The sequence below is a fragment of the Plasmodium cynomolgi genome, chromosome 10 (genome assembly GCF_000321355.1).
Source record: "Plasmodium cynomolgi strain B DNA, chromosome 10, whole genome shotgun sequence".
Classification (NCBI taxonomy): domain Eukaryota; phylum Apicomplexa; class Aconoidasida; order Haemosporida; family Plasmodiidae; genus Plasmodium; species Plasmodium cynomolgi.
Window position 1 is genome coordinate 678,763 of NC_020403.1, and position 16,712 is coordinate 695,474.

Consider the following 16,712-nt stretch of genomic DNA (forward strand, 5'->3'; position numbering starts at 1 on the left):
CTCGTTTTTCTCCTGCTACGGTGCCCCTTAATGCCGCAGGAGCATACGATTTAGTCTACGTGTTTTAGTAATTACTGAATTTTTTTTCTGCACCTTTTGTACGCTCCTCGTAATTTTTTCCCACCACCCTTTTTTTTGAGGAACGTTATATGTACATTATGTGAATCCTCGCGTGGGATGAATCCACTCGACGTTTGCAGCACTCGTTTTCTCCCTTTTCTCCCTTTTCTCCCTCTTCCCTCTCCTCCCCCCCGGCATGTGTCCACGGGGAGGCTACACCTTCATCGTTTGTTTGCATAAATTTTTATGTATAATGATTTTTAGAACAGATCTGTTTGCATAGGGGAGAATCTACCACTGCGGAAGCGTAGCTTCGGCAAGGCAGCGCGATATAATGCGTAGACAAGTGTGTACTCGCCTTGGGGTCCATCACCCGACCAGCACTCACTTTGTAGTATAAAAGGAGCCCCACCAACAGTGCCACCATCGCTATCATTATGTGTGCACGTATGTATGTATTCAGGAGGATAGAGGTACGTATTTTTTTTCCATTTTGTTTCCCTTTTTTTTCCCTTTTTTTTTCCCTTTTTTTTTGCCCGTTTGTTCGTCCCAATAGGGTCTGCACCGTGCATTAATTAATTTTTTTGGGTATGCCGCCAACTCCCGCGTGCGAGGTCTTGTGCGCTGTGAGTACATAGAGATTGATGATGCAGCTAAGCTTATCTTCTGTGTTTCCAAGCAGGTAAAGCAAAATAGGAAGCTCCCTTGATTACCCGATTTTATTGTGAGTGCATAAGTAGGTGCATACATATTTGTGTAACCGTGCATCCCCTCTTTCTATTCTCCATTTTGCCTTTTCCCATTCGTGTTCATAGTACCCTGTGACGAGTGGCGCATAGAGGTTTATTTCTCGCGTAGTTAAGCTCCTGTAGACAGAGACTTAGCTCCTTTGGATGCACCTTTTTTTTTTCCTTTTTTGCACAACTTTTTTTTTTTCCAAGCATCTTCGCTGCACATTCGTGGGCACCCTGGGGAGGCCTTTCCTCCAACCGTTTTGCCAGGATCGCCCTTTACCCTATTCCCGTTACCTCGTGGTGTATATTTTGTGAAGCCACATTGTGAACTCCTTTTGAGAGACCCCCCTTTTGAAGGAAACTAGTGAGCAGATTTCCCCCCACCCCGGGAGCACAGCATATTTGCCTGTGCCCCCACAACGAAGAAATAATGGAGACAGAGGAGGTAGACACCTCTGCGGACGTGGGGCGTGACCTGCCTACGAAAGGGGGAGGAGGAAAGGGGGAAAGGGCGGAGGGAAGCGAGATTGGTGCCATTGACGAGGTTTTGCAAGTTGACCAGATCGGCCAGATCGATCCCATCGATCCCATCGATGACGTAAGCGTTTCAGGCAGCCCAGGAAAGACCACCCTCCCCGGAGAGGAGAAAATCGGGGGAAATGACCCCTTCCACGCAGGGGGAATAAAAATCGGCATAAACAAGAAGGACTACGATCTGTATATTAACCAGCTGAAGGATACAGGTTCCAAGGATGTAGTAAAAAATAACGGTGGACAAATGAGAAGGAGTAACAATGGAGACAAAAACAACGAATGCGACTTGGATTATTACGACATGAAGCAGTTAGACGGAAATTCTATGGAATTTTTCGATGACGGAGACGCATGTAACAAAAGAACAATAAACACCATTATAAGTAGGACGGACAGTGACCTCACCAACGCTGAGGATATGCTGAGCAAAATTAATGACAGCAGTACCATCTACATGAGTAATGAAAACAACATATGTCTCGTGAACAATGAAGCAGGGGCAGGAGCAGAGGCAGGGGCAGGAACAGAGGCAGGGGCAGGGGCAGAAGCAGGAGCAGAGGCAGAAGCAGAGGTAGAAGCAGAGGTAGAAGCAGAGGTAGAAGCAGAGGCAGGGGCAGAAGCAGAGGCAGAGGCAGAGGCAGAGGCAGACATTACTGACCACACCAACTTCAACCCTAATTTCGAGTTCGATGAGATGATAGGTGCAACCGATAAGACGATCTATGTAGAGAATTGCGACCACGTTAATTTTTTTAAAAATGGAGAGACAGACCAGATGGGGTTCAAGAATGGGGAGTGCAAGGCCGTCGAGGAGAGCGCCTTCCACGAGGGTGCAAGCGAGCAAGGCAGTGTGCATGGTAGCGTGCATGGCAGTGTGCATGGTAGTGTGCATGGTAGTGTGTATGTCAGTGTGTATGTCAGTGTGTATGTCAGTGTGTATGTCAGTGTGTATGTCAGTGTGCATAGCAGTGTGCACAGGAGTGAGCAAGACTGCCAGCATATAAGTGAGCATAGACGCGGCAACTTGGTGGAGGAAGAAGTCACCCCAGAGCTGAATAACTTAATGCCTCTAAACACCGCTCAACCCTTTGAGGGAAACGAACAGCAAAGCGAAGATGACCATTTGTCGAGCCTAGTGAACCCCAGTTTTTGTGATCAAACTCACCTGAGCAAACTACAAGAAGTAGTACATAGCACCTACGCCTTTTTGGACAATGAAGAACTAACAAGTAAGCTGAGTACCTTTTGCAGTAAAATTCAAAATGTTGGTGCGGCGACCTCAGGAGGGGGTCCTCCTCCAGTGTACCAACTTGACGGCCAAGTAGCAATAGATCCAAAAGTAAATATACAGGACCAGGCTGCTTTGTTGACCAGTGCCCAGTTGTATGAACAGAAAAAAGAGGCACATCAGAGTGACCTTTCAGGGGGGCTAACCACACAAAGTGAGAATCTGTCAGGAGGGGACAATTTTTACGTTGAACGGGGAAGCGAACAGGAAGAGGAAAATGGAGAGGAAAATGGAGAGGAAAATGGAGAGGAAAACGGAGAAGAAAACGGAGAAGAAAACGGAGAGGAAAACGGAGAGGAAAATGGAGAGGAAAACGGAGAGGAAAACGGAGAGGAAAATGGAGAGGAAAACGGAGAGGAAAATGGAGAGGAAAACGGAGAGGAAATGGAGAGGAAACGGAGAGGAAAACGGAGAGGAAAATGGAGAGGAAAACGGAGAGGGGTCTGAACTGTCAAGTCCCCTTAGGGAAAAAAGCACAAGAAAGAGGAAAAAGAACGACGAAGAAGAACTACGTAATGATTCTAAAGATAAAAAATTTTTGTTCCGAGAGAGGGAGCAAAATAATGTGGACATGAGTAGCGACTATCATCACCTGTATGAGGAGACTCACAAGGACATGCCTGAGGAGTGTCTGCACATGAGCGATGGGGAGAAGAAGGGCCCCGGCGGGTGCAGCGTTCGAAGGACGAGCAACAGCAGCGGTAGCGGTGGCGCCAACGGAAACGGCAACAGCAGCAGCAACAGCGGCAACGTGGCTTGCTCCAGTGGAGAGACGCTTCCGTCGAACGTGGCCTTGAACAGCTGTGGAGAGAAAGACGTGGAAAAGTATGCCAACCAGGAGCGAACCTCACCACAGGAGGGGGGGCAAACATATGATATGCACGACGAGACGCTTGCAGCGGCCAAAAAGGTGGTTAGACGGGTAGGAAGGAAGAGTAAAAATGGTGCCAGTAAGTCTGGAGAGTCGAACAGTGATGCGAAGGGGAGGGCACGAATCGGTTTGAGGCCCTCTGATGGGTGTGACTTCGATGCCACAGCAGAGTGCGCAGCGGACGAAGACCACATGGATGACCCGAGCTGTGATGTGAGCCGTGATGCGAATCGTGAGGCGAACCGTGATGATTCGAAACATAACGGAGAAGAGGAACAGTCAAATGGCAACTGCCGAGGAAGGGCAAAGCATGGAAGTACGAATGAGACCTACGCGAGGAGGCCCCTCAGAAATGCTGCCAAGAAATGCATTCACCTATGGTCGGAGGAGTTAAAGAAAAAAAGCGAAAAGCATAATGCCGCACTGGAGAGGAGTAAAAATATGAGCGACCAAAGAAAGGAAGAGAGGGCCCTTCGGAGAAAAGAGAAGGTAATAAAAAATGGATCTAAGGTAATCCCCAGGGGAGGATTGGCGAAAGGATATGGTGGTAGAGGTTGGGCCAGAGGGGAAGCCAAAAGGGAGATAAAGTTTGCCCAGGATGATGCGAACGGGAATGATCCTGCGGAGGAAGAGGAGGGGGAAGAAGCAGAGTATGAGCAGGAGGAGGAAGGAGAAGAAGGAGTCGAGGGAGAGGAAGAAGGCGCCGGAGGAGCGAACGGCAAAGCGTACTGTGAAGAAGCACAGGAAGGACATGAAGCACAGGAAGGGCAGGAAGCACAGGAAGGACAGGAAGCACAGGAAGGACATGAAGCCGCTCACCGACGGGCAAGGGGACGACCAGCCCAACGAACAGGAAGCCACACCGATCCGAAGGTACGAGAAAGGAACCAAGGAAATGAAGCTTACGGGAGTGGTGAAATAAAGTCCGACCAACTAGCCAATGATACAAACGAAAGAGGAACAAAAGGAGGAAGGAAAAAAAATCACTTCACATCGTTAGGACAGGAACAGGAAAATATTCCAATTCTTTTCAATGACTCAATGGATGAAAGGGAAATGTTCAAATATCTCGACCTGTTGCGACACTTGCCAAGCAAGAAGGGAGGTGCACAATACAAATTGCATAAGGCTATATTAACAGAGGAGATGGTTAGGAGGGCAAAAAAATTCCCACTTGTGCAGGGAGTATACTTCGATAGGTACCAACAGAGATGGAGTGTCAATTGGAATGAGGATGGAAAGAGAGTGGCGAAGTATTTCCCTATTAAATTATTTGGGTTCGACTATGCACGAAGGTTGGCCATTTATTGTAAAAACTATCAGAAGATCCCTGAGGAGGCACTCATATTTGAGCAGGCCTACCGGGCAAGCCAACAGAGCAACAAACACAGGAATGATCATTCGGAGAGTGTCAGTGGGGGGGCTGCAGGGGGTGTTAGCGTTGGGATGAGCGAGATTGGGAGTGGAAACGGGAGCGGGAATGTCAGTATGAATGGCAGCATCAACGGAGGGGGAGGAAAAGTCAGACGAGGAGGACCGAAGAAAGGTTACAAAAAGAGGGGACTTCGAAAGCAGGACAATTCTAATGAAGACAAGTCGAGCAGCGGCTATGGGAAGAGGAGAAAAAATATTAACATCTATCAAAGTGGGGAGGGGTGCAGCACAATGAATGAAGGTCCGGGGAACAACGGAGGCGGCAACCGTGGCCCAGGACAGATCCCCTCAGCGAGTAACTATCCCCTGTGTAGCAATTACTCCGGCAGTGCCAATAGCGGTGTCAGCAGCTGTGTTAGCAGCGGTGTTAGCAGCGGCGTCAGCAACGGTGTCAGCAGCTGTGTTAGCAGCGGTCCCCATAGCAATGAGAAAAGGGACTCCAGTTACAGAAGCGACGGCGGCGCGAAGGAGATGGAGCGCAGCGGCCATCCCAAGGTGGCTCCCTACTTTCTCGGTGACAGCCCGCCCGGTTCGCAAGGCGTCGCGGAGAAGTACGCCGGCGGGTTCAACCGCCCGCACAGCCAGCACAGCCAGAACAACCAGCACAGTCAGCACAACCTGCATAGCATCTGGGGAGGCCTCGGAAACATGAACGCACCCTCCGCAGCGAACGATGGTGATCTGGCCAAGCAATACGTACAGGGGTACCTTTTCGAGGGCGACTCCCTCCTGTGCGACTTCCAAGATGGCAGGAACGGCAAGCACGGCCATCCGAGCAGCGGCCATCCAGGTAGCGGCCACCCCAGTAGTGATCTTCTGAGTAGTGTCCTCCCGAGTGGGGCCCCTTTTGGCAGTACCCCGAACAAACCAGGTGAAGGGTCGAATGGTGTGAACCCCAACACGGGCCACGTGAAGGAAGAACAGAAGAAAATCACAGGTATCGATGCTAGTGCTGATCGAACAGACGTGGAGAGCATGATGCTCATGAGACAGAGGATGATAATGCTTGAGCAGGGAAGAGCAGCGAATGGAAATATGTACATGCCTTTTGGAAGTGCCACCATGGGATACCCCATTGCACACTCCAGTAACGAAATGAGACGCTTCGGAAGCGGAGAGACCCATTTTGATGAGGAGAAAAAGAGCAGCTGTATGTATAACATGGTTGGTAGCGTAGGTGGTGTAAGCATTGGCCATCTGTTACCCATGTCATCCCATTTTAATCACTCCAGTGATGTAATCCATGGGATTGAAAGTCATAAAGAATTGAGTAGCAATACCTTGCCTCACATGATGATGGTGGAGAAATCGACTGTAGAAGGTGAAGAAAAAAAAAGGGGAAGAAAAAAAGGGGAATCAAAAAAGAACCATTTTGTATGCACATCCACAGGGACATCTTCCTTTAAATCATCCGCCTCGCACATTTCGTCCTCCTCGTCATGCTATAGAAATATGGAAATGTATTTATCCTCCAATGGGCCTTTCCATGACATGGGGGACTCGCACCGATGGAGGAAAGGAGACGCAGCGGAGGAAGCGGTGGCAGCGGAGGAAGCGGAGGCAGCGGACGCAGCAGGCATAGCAGACATAGCACACGCAGAAGACGTAGCACAGGCAGCAGAGGACGCACGTGCTTCCGATTACAATGATAAGAGGGGTAATTATTTTACGACGAACCTGGAGGGAAAAAAGAGAGAGGCGCCAACAACCATTCAGGGGGGTCACGAAGATAAGGTCAGTATCAGCAGGGCCAATTTGATGGCAAACAGGGGTGATGCCAATAGTGACAGGTGCTACCTGCATGAGGGTAGAGGACCATCTAGAGTGAAAGAACAACCCGAGGAGGGGGAGGAGGAAGAGGAAGAAAAAGAAGAAGCTGATGATGGTGATGATGACGACGCCGAAGACGAAGACGAAGCAGTTAACCCCCATAAGTACGCTCCAAGAGGGAGAGGCATAGCCCCGAATGTGGACCCGTCGATGGAAAGACACATAATTGGACATGCAGTTAGTAATATAATGCCAAACGAGGAGAACATCCACAAGGGGATAACCCATTTGAACTCTGCTGATGGTTTGCCTCAGGTCGAGGGCGACGACGCAGGAAGAAGCGTATGTCCCCACGATGTAGTCAGGAGCACAGTGGATGGAGACCAGAAAGAAGCACAGATCGAGAATGACGGCAGCAAATTGGAAGATATACTTAACATAAACAAGTACAGCGAGATAGTGAACAGACTGGATAATTACAACCTCATCAGTAGAATGAGCCAGGTGGGTGTAAAAGTGGAGAGGGGGGTGATTCCCTTGGGGGGGCTAAATTTCAAGAGGGAGAACACGGAGGGCGCGAGTAAGGACAGCATCAGGGAGGGGGAAGCTAACCAGGGGGGGGAAGCTAATCAGGGGGAGGAAGCAAACCAGGGGGAGGAAGGCACCATGGGAGAGGAAGGCATGATGGGAGAGGAAGGCACCGTGGGAGAAGTTCCCAGCGGGGGAGTCGCCCCGAACGCTGATATTATCCGCCAGGGAGAAGTCTGCAACGGGGGAGATCTCCCCCAGGAGAACAACCCAGACGACATAAACTCCAGAATAGTGGGAGTGCATTATGACAGAAAGCAGTACAGGTGGAAGGCCACATGGTATACGTCACACGGAAGGAGATGTGCAAAGTACTACCCCATAAAACAGTACGGTTACTTGGAAGCGAAGAAAATGGCCATAGAATGTAGAAGGGCATACAACGCGTACAAGAAATTAAAGAAGGGTCCAGAAAATGGAACTGAAGAAGGTGAGTTAAACTTTGATAGCATAATTTTTCCCAAGGAGTACTATATAACTCTATTTGAAAATGATGAGAAAAAAGATGGGTATTTTTGGAACCCGAAAAAGAATAAGAAGACGGGGAAGAAGAACCCGTTTTTGGACAATAATGAGAAGCAGAGAAGGCACTACAATGAGGCGTTGAAAAAAATTACCAATATCAAGTATAAAGACCTTTCTCAATTGGATGAATTTATTGTGAGGAAGAATGACGGCGAAGCGTCTACTTATGCATCCATGGCGATGGGGATGGACCCTTCCGAGAGTTCCCATGTGTTGTTCGCGCCGGCACAGCATCAGCAGCTGGAGGAGGAGGACTACTCCGGGGCGCAGTTGGAAACAGCGGGAATGGGGGCATACCAAAGTGGAACCCGCCACAGTGGATCATACAAGGGTGGATCGTTCAAGGCGGCACCACCACCACCCCTTGCAATGACAACCCCAACTGCAGATTCCACGGCCCCCGGCGCCGTGAGAACTGTTGACAATGCCACCCCTCCCATCCTGGAGAATGAACAAAACGAAGAATGGAGCACCCTACAAGGAGTATACAATCAGGGGGGAATTTTCCAAGACAACTGCTGTAATGTGATGAATGGGGAAGGACAACATATGACATCAAACGAATGTTCAGCGAACGTGGCGTCGAATGCTTGTCCTGTACACGTCCCTGCAAATTCATGCTCAGCGCAAAACGTGTCATCCCTTCTTTCGTTGTACTACCTCTCCGAAAATATCCTCAAATTTCAGAAGGGAACCATCAAATGTATTCTACAAGACCTGAGAGATAATTGCCTATCCAATCTGGCATACGATATTAAAAATATAACCTTTCAGGAGTATTATATGGCCATTCATTACCTGAACAGATATGTGGAGGACTCCAATTGCTACGATGACATTTTTTTTCTGTTGAAGATTTTGGCCAAAAATTTGGAAATTCGAAAAATTCCTAGCTTGTACAATGAGGAGGAGCAGAAGGAGTTGCTAAATTCGTTGACCGTTATTACCAAGCAGATGAAGAGTGGCTACTCGTACTTCACCCCCGACACTGTGAAGAGTGCCAGTGAGGGGGGGGAGGCGGCACCTGGGATGACGCCGTCCGACCGGTTTTCCTCCGTCATATTTCAGTAGCGGGGGTGGAGCGGTGGTGTAGCGGTGGTATAGCAGCGGTGTAGCGGTGGTATAGCAGCGGTGTAGCGGTTGCGACCCATTAGAGAAGAATGCACATTCCGCACCATCGGCGTCGCTTCGTCTTGTGCGCGCCGATTTCCATTGTGTGGTCTCAATTTTTTATGTGTTTTTCGTAACGCCCCTTTGTTCTTTTTTTTTCCTATTTTTCTTCTTCTTTGCTTCTTCTTTTTCTTCTTTTTTTTCCTCTTCTTTTTCTTCTTCCTTTTCTTCCCTTTTTGCCCCTTGAGGGGCGCATGTGTTTGCGTGTTGACATGCATAAGTAGGTAAATCTACTCACCTACTCGCGTGTATGTTTGTGTGTGCCTATACACTTGGGCTCGCGGGAACAGCCCGGTCGCCCTTAAACCTGTGTTCCAAACACCCTCAGCCCAATTCGAATTTTTTTCAATTTCACTTTTCTGGAATGTTTTTTCGTAAAAAATTAACACACAGGGTAAGAAGTGATCGTACGGAGGTGGCATATTTTTCGCTTCTCGTCGAGAGCGTCCATTTTGGATGCGTCCCCCCCCCCCTAGATGGGTTACTCATCGCGTGACTGCCTCGACACTGTTGTGCTCTGCTTGCGTAGATGTGTGTACAGAGCAATAGGTGGGAGTAACCCTATGTGGAGGGAGCTCCGACGTGGGATGACGCCACGTCTTTCATTTGGCACGTGCTCTGATTTATTGGGCTCTCCAAATGGGGAAGCGGAAAAGGGGAACCACAAATGGGAGTCTTTGAGCGACGCGTTGGTACACCTTCGCACGAACGGTGACACATCGCAGAAGCGCACGTACTGTAAGGGAAGGGCATCCACCCATCACAGGTGCCAGGGGGGAAACGCTCCTATCCTACACGATTGACTGCCTACTGGGTGGGTGCTTTCCCAACTTAAGAAACTAAAATGCAAAATGGCTTCATTGACAAACTGAATTGAGTTGAGTTCAGTTGAGTTGAACACATGGGGGTTGGAAAAAGAATGGAGTGAAAAAAAAAGGCGTGAAAAAAAATTGAAATGTGGGTTAAAAATGAAGATGTACGACGTGGGGTCATTCTTTTTAAAAAGGTGAAGCGATATACGGGATGGGTTAAAAAGAAAAAAAAAAAAGGCGGTACAGTTCTGCGGCGCCAATACCTGCCTACATAAGACATACATAGCTGGAGAGGCGCCAACAGGAACGGGAAATAAAGTAGAGGCGCTTCTCCTTCTTCTTCTTTGTTAAGTGTAAACAACCAATTTAAAGTAGGGTTAATTCGTGGGGTGCAAAACTGACGCGGCAAATGGTTGGAAATGATACAAGGCGGGTTTCGGGCAGTAGGGTGAATTCGCCGAGGGGAGCACTTACAGGGTGGCACTGAAATGGGATGGGAACCTCTGCGTAGGGAATGCAGGCAGCGTTTAATTAAAAGGAGAAGAGGCAAACGCAGGGGGGGGGAACAATAGGAAGTGCTAAGGAAAAAGGTCCCACATTAACGGGGCATGGCAGGCTTGCCAGGGTGTCAGCAGTGTTAGAAGTGTTAGCAGTGTCAGAGTGTCAGAGTATCAGAGTGTCTGTCAGAGTGTCAGCAGTGGGGGATGCCCCTCCGCTGGTTCATCATTCGGGCATCCTCTCGTACGGAGGTTCAAAATTTTAAAAAGGGTCTTCACATTTGGGGGGGGTCCACCTCAGCTAGGAGGAGGGAAGCGCTATGTTGCTGCGGTAAGGCGGCTGTCTTCGTTCGCCTGCTCACAAATGGGATGACTGACTGCAATTTGCCGCCTTACCGCCTTACCGCCTCGCCGCTTTACCACTTTACCGCCTCCCCGCCTAGTTGTAGTAGCTCGCGTTGGCCATGCGAATGGCCTCCTCCTCTGCCAAGTTCCTCTGCTCCGCCACGCCCGTGAACGTCTCGTTCTTGTGCGTATGCAGCTGGTAAAACAGCAAGTACGCATTCTTGGTGTTGACCTGCGACTCGTCAATGGTGGTCACAAAGGTATCGTTGAAGTTATACCACTGACCGTTGAGCTTCACATACGCAAAGTAGTGCCCCCCACAGAGGCCACCCGTGTGACAGTTCACTCCAATTAACTCATACAAAGGAGAGTAATGAGGGTCCATCTTTGTCATGTGCTTTAAACCATCCTCCAGGATGTATGGTGACATATTCAAATGCTCATTTTCTTTATGGGGGTAGTAAACATACGAATCGATTTTTGTCCTTAGCCACCTATTCGTGTTGTTGAATCTTTTTAAGTGAAGAATGAGAATAATTGGCATTCGGAATAGGTCCAACTTTTTGTAAGCTTGTACGTGCAGCTTGCAATTTCCACAGTACCACGTGTTGTTCTCGTCCAGGTGCTCCTCCTCGGAAAATAATTTCAAACATGTGTCAATTCCATAGCGTTCCTCTAAGTCCACAAATGTTATCGTTTTTATGTCAAGGGACAACTCATAATCTATGGCAACGCTGTCAAGGTGTATAATTATGAGTCGCTTTTCTTCTGAATTTTTTATGTAATCTGCAAGGTAGGTTTCGTCTCTTTTGAGTTCGAGTCCTAGGTTCTCCTTGGGAGTCCACTCCTCCTTCAGGTTATAGCACGGCAGGTAGAGAGTGAACTTGCTGTTGTACTCCTCCCCTCCGTCAACCTTGTTTAGACCTCCCTTATCCTCCAACCCCCCGTCGTACTCACTTGTGATAACCTTACTATTCGTCACATCGCTACTAGATATGTTATCCTTCTTCGCACTTTCATCATCTCCACCACTTTTTGCATTCCCGTTATGTATGCACAGTTGTTCATACCGATCAGTGTGATCACCTTGGTTGCTCTGCACATTGGAAGTAGAGGTAGGGGTGGTTCCCCTGGGTGGTCTACTCCCCCCGGTGTTCTTCCGGTAGGCATTTTCCACCTTGCCGTACAGGTCATTGACAGTAAAATTGAAGGGGACATTAAACAGGAGAGGTAAATCATTATTTTTCATTTTGTAGAAAAGTTGCTCATCTTTGCACAGAGGTACTATGAGGAGGGAGAAGTACTTGTCATGCAGATTATCTGTATCTTGTGTGAACAGAATTCGATCTCTAAAAAGTTCACTGTAAGAAATGTGTTGCTCGCAGTTGGTTCTGTTCTTGCTCATTCCATTGGAATCATTTAGGGGAGTTTCTGAGGAGGTCTCCTGCATGTTAATATCGTTTGACTCTTCCATAGCTTCGTCGTGGGGGTCTGCTGCGTTGCTGTTAGCATTTCCGCGAGTGTTTCCATTCGCTCCCGCTGGGGCTGATGTCACGGGAGTGACCTCATCGTCTTCATCTTCCTCGGCCCCGGAGGGGTGCGTTTTTTCTCCCTTGCGAACAGGGCTACCGTTGCTGTTGGAGGAGTCCAGCACACCCTTCCTCTTCTTAACGATTTTGCTGGAGTGGTTGTTCTTCCCCTTGAGCGCTTTCTTCTCCACGCTACCGCCATTGTTGTTACTGCTGTTGTTGTTGCTGCTGCTACCGCTATTATTGCTACCGCTATTGTTGCTACCGCTATTATTACTACCGCCATTATTGCTGCCGCTATTATTGATAATGCCGTTGTGCACCTCTTCATCCTTGAGGCTGGTGTTGTTGGTGGTGACCGTCGAGTTGGTAAGCACCTCCAAGCATTCATCCCCAACTTTGACGTCCAAATTTTTATCTATAAGGTGGGAACATAACTTGGGGAGGATGAAAACAAAAATGTGGCTGATTCCTTTTCCATTTCTTGTGTGCGGTTCGGTGACAAAATCAGAGTTATTTAAAACTTGAAAAAATTGATTACAAGCAAGATTTTTAAACTTGGTATAGAGGAAGCTCAAGTTGTTAATCTCTAGTTCGTCTATCGATTGTATATTACACATGGCACAGATGCTCTCATGGACGGTGCAGATTTCTTGTTCCTTCAATGTGCTGGTTATTTTACTTTTATTTTTTATGGCCCTCACGTAATTTGCAATATCTGCATTGGTGCAGTTGTCCTCATTATCTTCATAAAATTCATTTTTATCATCCATATATTTAGAATGGAAATTAAAGGCATTATTACTACTGCTGTTTCCTCCACCACCACAACTGCTACTACTACTACTGGATGTAGTTGTATTGATATGATTATTTCTTCCTTCATGAGGAGAGGACTCTTTGCTATTTTTAATTATACATTTATTATGTAGTAGAATATTTTTTCTTTTCACTTTTAAATTTTTTATTATGGTGAGAAAGAAGATTTTCAATTTTAGGACCTCTTGTGATCCATTAAAGGCGCAGGAGAATCTCATGCCTATGGGGGCATCTCTATTTAGGATAACATGAAACCAAATTCGGTGATTCTTTTTAGGTGGCAATGGGATCGATAGATACATAAAAGGATCAAATGCTATGCTAACTTTTTTACACTTAGGACATTGTAAACGAGATCTGTATTGTCCCTGAAATAGATCCACAATAATAGAATTATTTATTTCTTTGTGTCTATTCCAGGAAGCTTCTGCAACATCAATATCTGGTTTGTCTAACCCTCCTTGTAGTTTCTCTTCATAGTATGGCTTTTTTTGTATTAAATTCAGATCTTCATGTAGCCCATCTAGAAGGAAGGCTAACAATTCTTGTGAATCGTGTTGTTGGTATCCGTAGAATTCATCTCTTTTTTCACTTATAGCTTGTTTTAATGCCTTGGGTGCATAGGGTTCACTTCTCTTATCTATTTTCCAAAGCTCAATCAGGGTTTCGTAGTAGGCTTTGGCTAACCGTCCATGTTGACCCACTGGATTTGAGTAATTTATGTGATTCCAAAAAGTTCCACTTAAGAAATAGTTGGAAAATTTTTTTATCTTGGCTAGACACTGCAGGGAGGAGTTCAAGAAGCAGGTGTTCCCCAGGTTGATCAGGCCTCGGTCCCCCCCGTGCTGGAATATGTAGCTTATTTGCTTGACCATGCTTTCGTGGGAGTGTCCCTGTGTTTGTCCTTGTGTATATCCCTGTGTACATCCCTGTGTGTATCCCTGTGTGTACCCCTGTGCGTGGGCAGTACTACTACTGCTACCGTACCCTCCTGTGCGTCCGCTGGAGTACCCCCTCATACAATCCTCCTCCTTCTCGGACCTCCTAAAACTCGATTCCCGCCTCGTATACCCATAGTCACTCTCATTCGTCAGGCACTTTATATCCGCTCTCTCACTTGTTATTAACAAACAGGTCCTCTCATCAATGTCATATTCGTGCATCTTTTTCTTCAGGGGGTACTCCGTCGAATCGTGCAGGTACAGCCGCTCCCAATTGTATTCCCTTTTGCCGCTCATCTCTTCTGCGTAGAATAGGTTCTTCTTGAAGCTTGCGGGGTCGAAGTCGGTCACGATCTGCGTGGGGGGGGAAGAAGCAAGTTTGTAGAGAAGCGAGCGTGTTACGAAGCGAGCGTGTTACGAAGCGAGCGTGTTACGAAGCGGGCGTGTAACGAAGCGGGAATGGGGGTACAAACGGGGGTACTCTCTTCCCGTTGGCTGCCCTTTTGGTTGACCGCCCTCCTGGTTGGTCGCTCTTTCGGTTAGCCTCCCTCCAGGTTAACCGCTCTCCCGGCTGACCGCCCGCGGCGCATTACCTCCTTGAGCACGTCCTCCACCGTGTCGTTGCGCAGGACGACGATCTTCATCTTGGAGGGGCTGCTAAACTCGTTCGGGTTCTTCGAGTACACCACAACTTTGAGAGGCTGGATGTCTACTTTGTATATTATCCTCTCCCTCTTGGGAATCTTATAGGGGTAAACTGCCCTGGGAATTTTTAGGTTAATATGAAAATGCTTTTCCAACACCTCTATGGCCTTCTCTGGGTAGAGGAGGAAGTTGACTCCATTTCCATTTTCGTAATCCTTGAGGAGCCTCGTCCTCGTGGTGACGTTACTTGGATCCTCTACAAATATTTTGTTGTTGATCAGAGTGTGGTACCGACTGGCCTTCCCTTCTTCGTAGTTCCTCAGGCTGTCTATGAATTCTTTGTTCACGATGTGCCTGCGCGGGCGGGGGGGAAAATAAAAAAAGGGTTAAAAATAAAAAAAAAGATAAATAAAATAAAATAAAACAACAAAACAAAATAATAAAACAAAATGCAGCCGGGCTACCTCTTTACCGACAAAAAATACGCTCGCGCAATTTCGCTCCATGCACTCACCATGTCTCATTTTCGCTCTTTGGGTCGAAGGGCAGGTTATCAAACAGCTTAAACAAATTCAAAATTTGGATCTTATCAAGGGTTAAGTTTTTGCTGGGCGAATTGGACGTGAGTGGGGAATCCATTTTGCGCAAAATTGGAAGGAAGAAAAGGGAAGCAGGTGGGAAGGCAGGCGGGAAAGCAGGCGGGAAAGCAGGCGGGAGGCAGATCGGAGATTATAACAGACGGGAAAGCAAATCGGAGATTATAACAGACGGGAAAGCAAATCGGAGATGATAACAGACGGGAAGTGTCTCAGGAAGAGACTCGCCTCTCGGAAAGGTGAAAAATTTCCAAGTAGCACGCCTCTACAGTAACTGCTGTGTTGTCATTTCGAAACGGGTTCTCCTTCTGCTCGCAGGCTACGGCACGCGTGGGGCGACATATCCGTTTGGACGCTTCGCCTGGGGCGTCTGCCACACCTGCGGCGGTTTTGCTTCGCTGAGCTGCGCTTCGATCCGCTTCGATCCGCTTCAATCCTCTTTGGCACACTCCGAGTTCCTATTCGCGTGCCGCTCTTCTCATGCTTTCCCCCTCTTGGGTTACTCCACCTCGGTGAAAAAATTATCCAGGCAGGCTCCTTTAACTTTGTAGACAATGGCAATGTGGGGGGGTAGCGGACTCCCCGTATATCCGCGTACACTCCGTACTTTATGTTGCTACACCTTTTGGCGTTTCCGCAACTGTGTGTGGGGGGGCTTCTCCCTCTGTGCGTGCTGGAGACCAACACAACAGCTGCTGGTGATATGCCTGCATAATGAGGCTGCTCCACTCACGGCCGTGTTACCCCCCCCCGTCTCGTTGCTACAATGTGATATTTTTAATTTAAAAGAAAATATCGGCATGTAATGCAAACGTCACGCTTGAAAAAAAAAAAAAAAAAAAAAAAAAAAAAAAACTGCAAAGTGTGAGTAACAGGGGAATGCAAATAATTTCACAAAGTGCGGGACAGGGGGAACGGGAAAAAAAGGAAATAAAAAAAGGGGAAGCTCTGGTGAACGCTACGTCGATGCTGTACCGAAACTGCAGCAACCCTACGCTAAGCCTCGCTCTAAGCCTCGCGCCAAGGTGACTCCGGGGAGAAGCAGGATGAAACGAACGCAGCGTGAGATAAAATCAATAGGAAGCAAACGACAAGCCGACAACAAATCAGCAGGGAATAGAAGGCCGGAAATGGGAAGAGAAAATCTTTGAGCAATTCGTCGCACTTCACGCTTCATATACCAATGCGTTGTTTTCATTTCTCTTTTTTAAAAAAAAAAAAATAAATTATCATATATCCTTGGCACCTTTAGAGCCGCGGAACAGGGAGAGAGGAGCACGCGTTCAAAAATTCACATACAGTTATATATATATATATACCATACAAATGAGTACGCGCATTATGAGGCCCATTATGCGTACCTTTCGCGCGCATATGTACACTGCGCCCGTTGCCCCTTTGGCGTTCCTCCTCACCTGCTTCATTCATTCATTAAAGCCTGCACAGCACACGCTGCGAAAATGCAGTCAGCCGATGCGCGCATTCGCCGAGTTGGCAGTTTGCCAGTTTGTATACTTTTTTCGTTTCCCCTCCCTTTTTTTTTTCCTTTATTTT

General features: G+C 47.7%; 2 protein-coding genes across 2 annotated transcripts; one reads left to right on the forward strand and one right to left on the reverse strand.

Annotated features, from left to right (window-relative positions):
• Positions 1–1,224: 1,224 nt before the first annotated feature.
• On the forward strand, positions 1,225–8,875 carry PCYB_102500 (transcription factor with AP2 domain(s); the record flags this gene model as incomplete). The annotated part of the gene is made up of 4 exons (XM_004222799.1): positions 1,225–2,557; positions 2,580–2,653; positions 2,834–6,242; positions 6,312–8,875. The coding sequence occupies exons 3-4, from the start codon at positions 2,834–2,836 to the stop codon at positions 8,873–8,875; spliced, it is 5,973 nt and encodes a 1,990-aa protein (XP_004222847.1). The 5' UTR covers positions 1,225–2,557; positions 2,580–2,653.
• A 1,847-nt stretch (positions 8,876–10,722) lies between these two features.
• On the reverse strand, positions 10,723–15,201 carry PCYB_102510 (ubiquitin carboxyl-terminal hydrolase 2; the record flags this gene model as incomplete). The annotated part of the gene is made up of 3 exons (XM_004222800.1): positions 10,723–14,271; positions 14,511–14,916; positions 15,077–15,201. 3 exons carry the CDS (start codon positions 15,199–15,201, stop codon positions 10,723–10,725), a joined length of 4,080 nt encoding a protein of 1,359 aa, XP_004222848.1.
• Between the last annotated feature and the right edge of the window lie 1,511 nt (positions 15,202–16,712).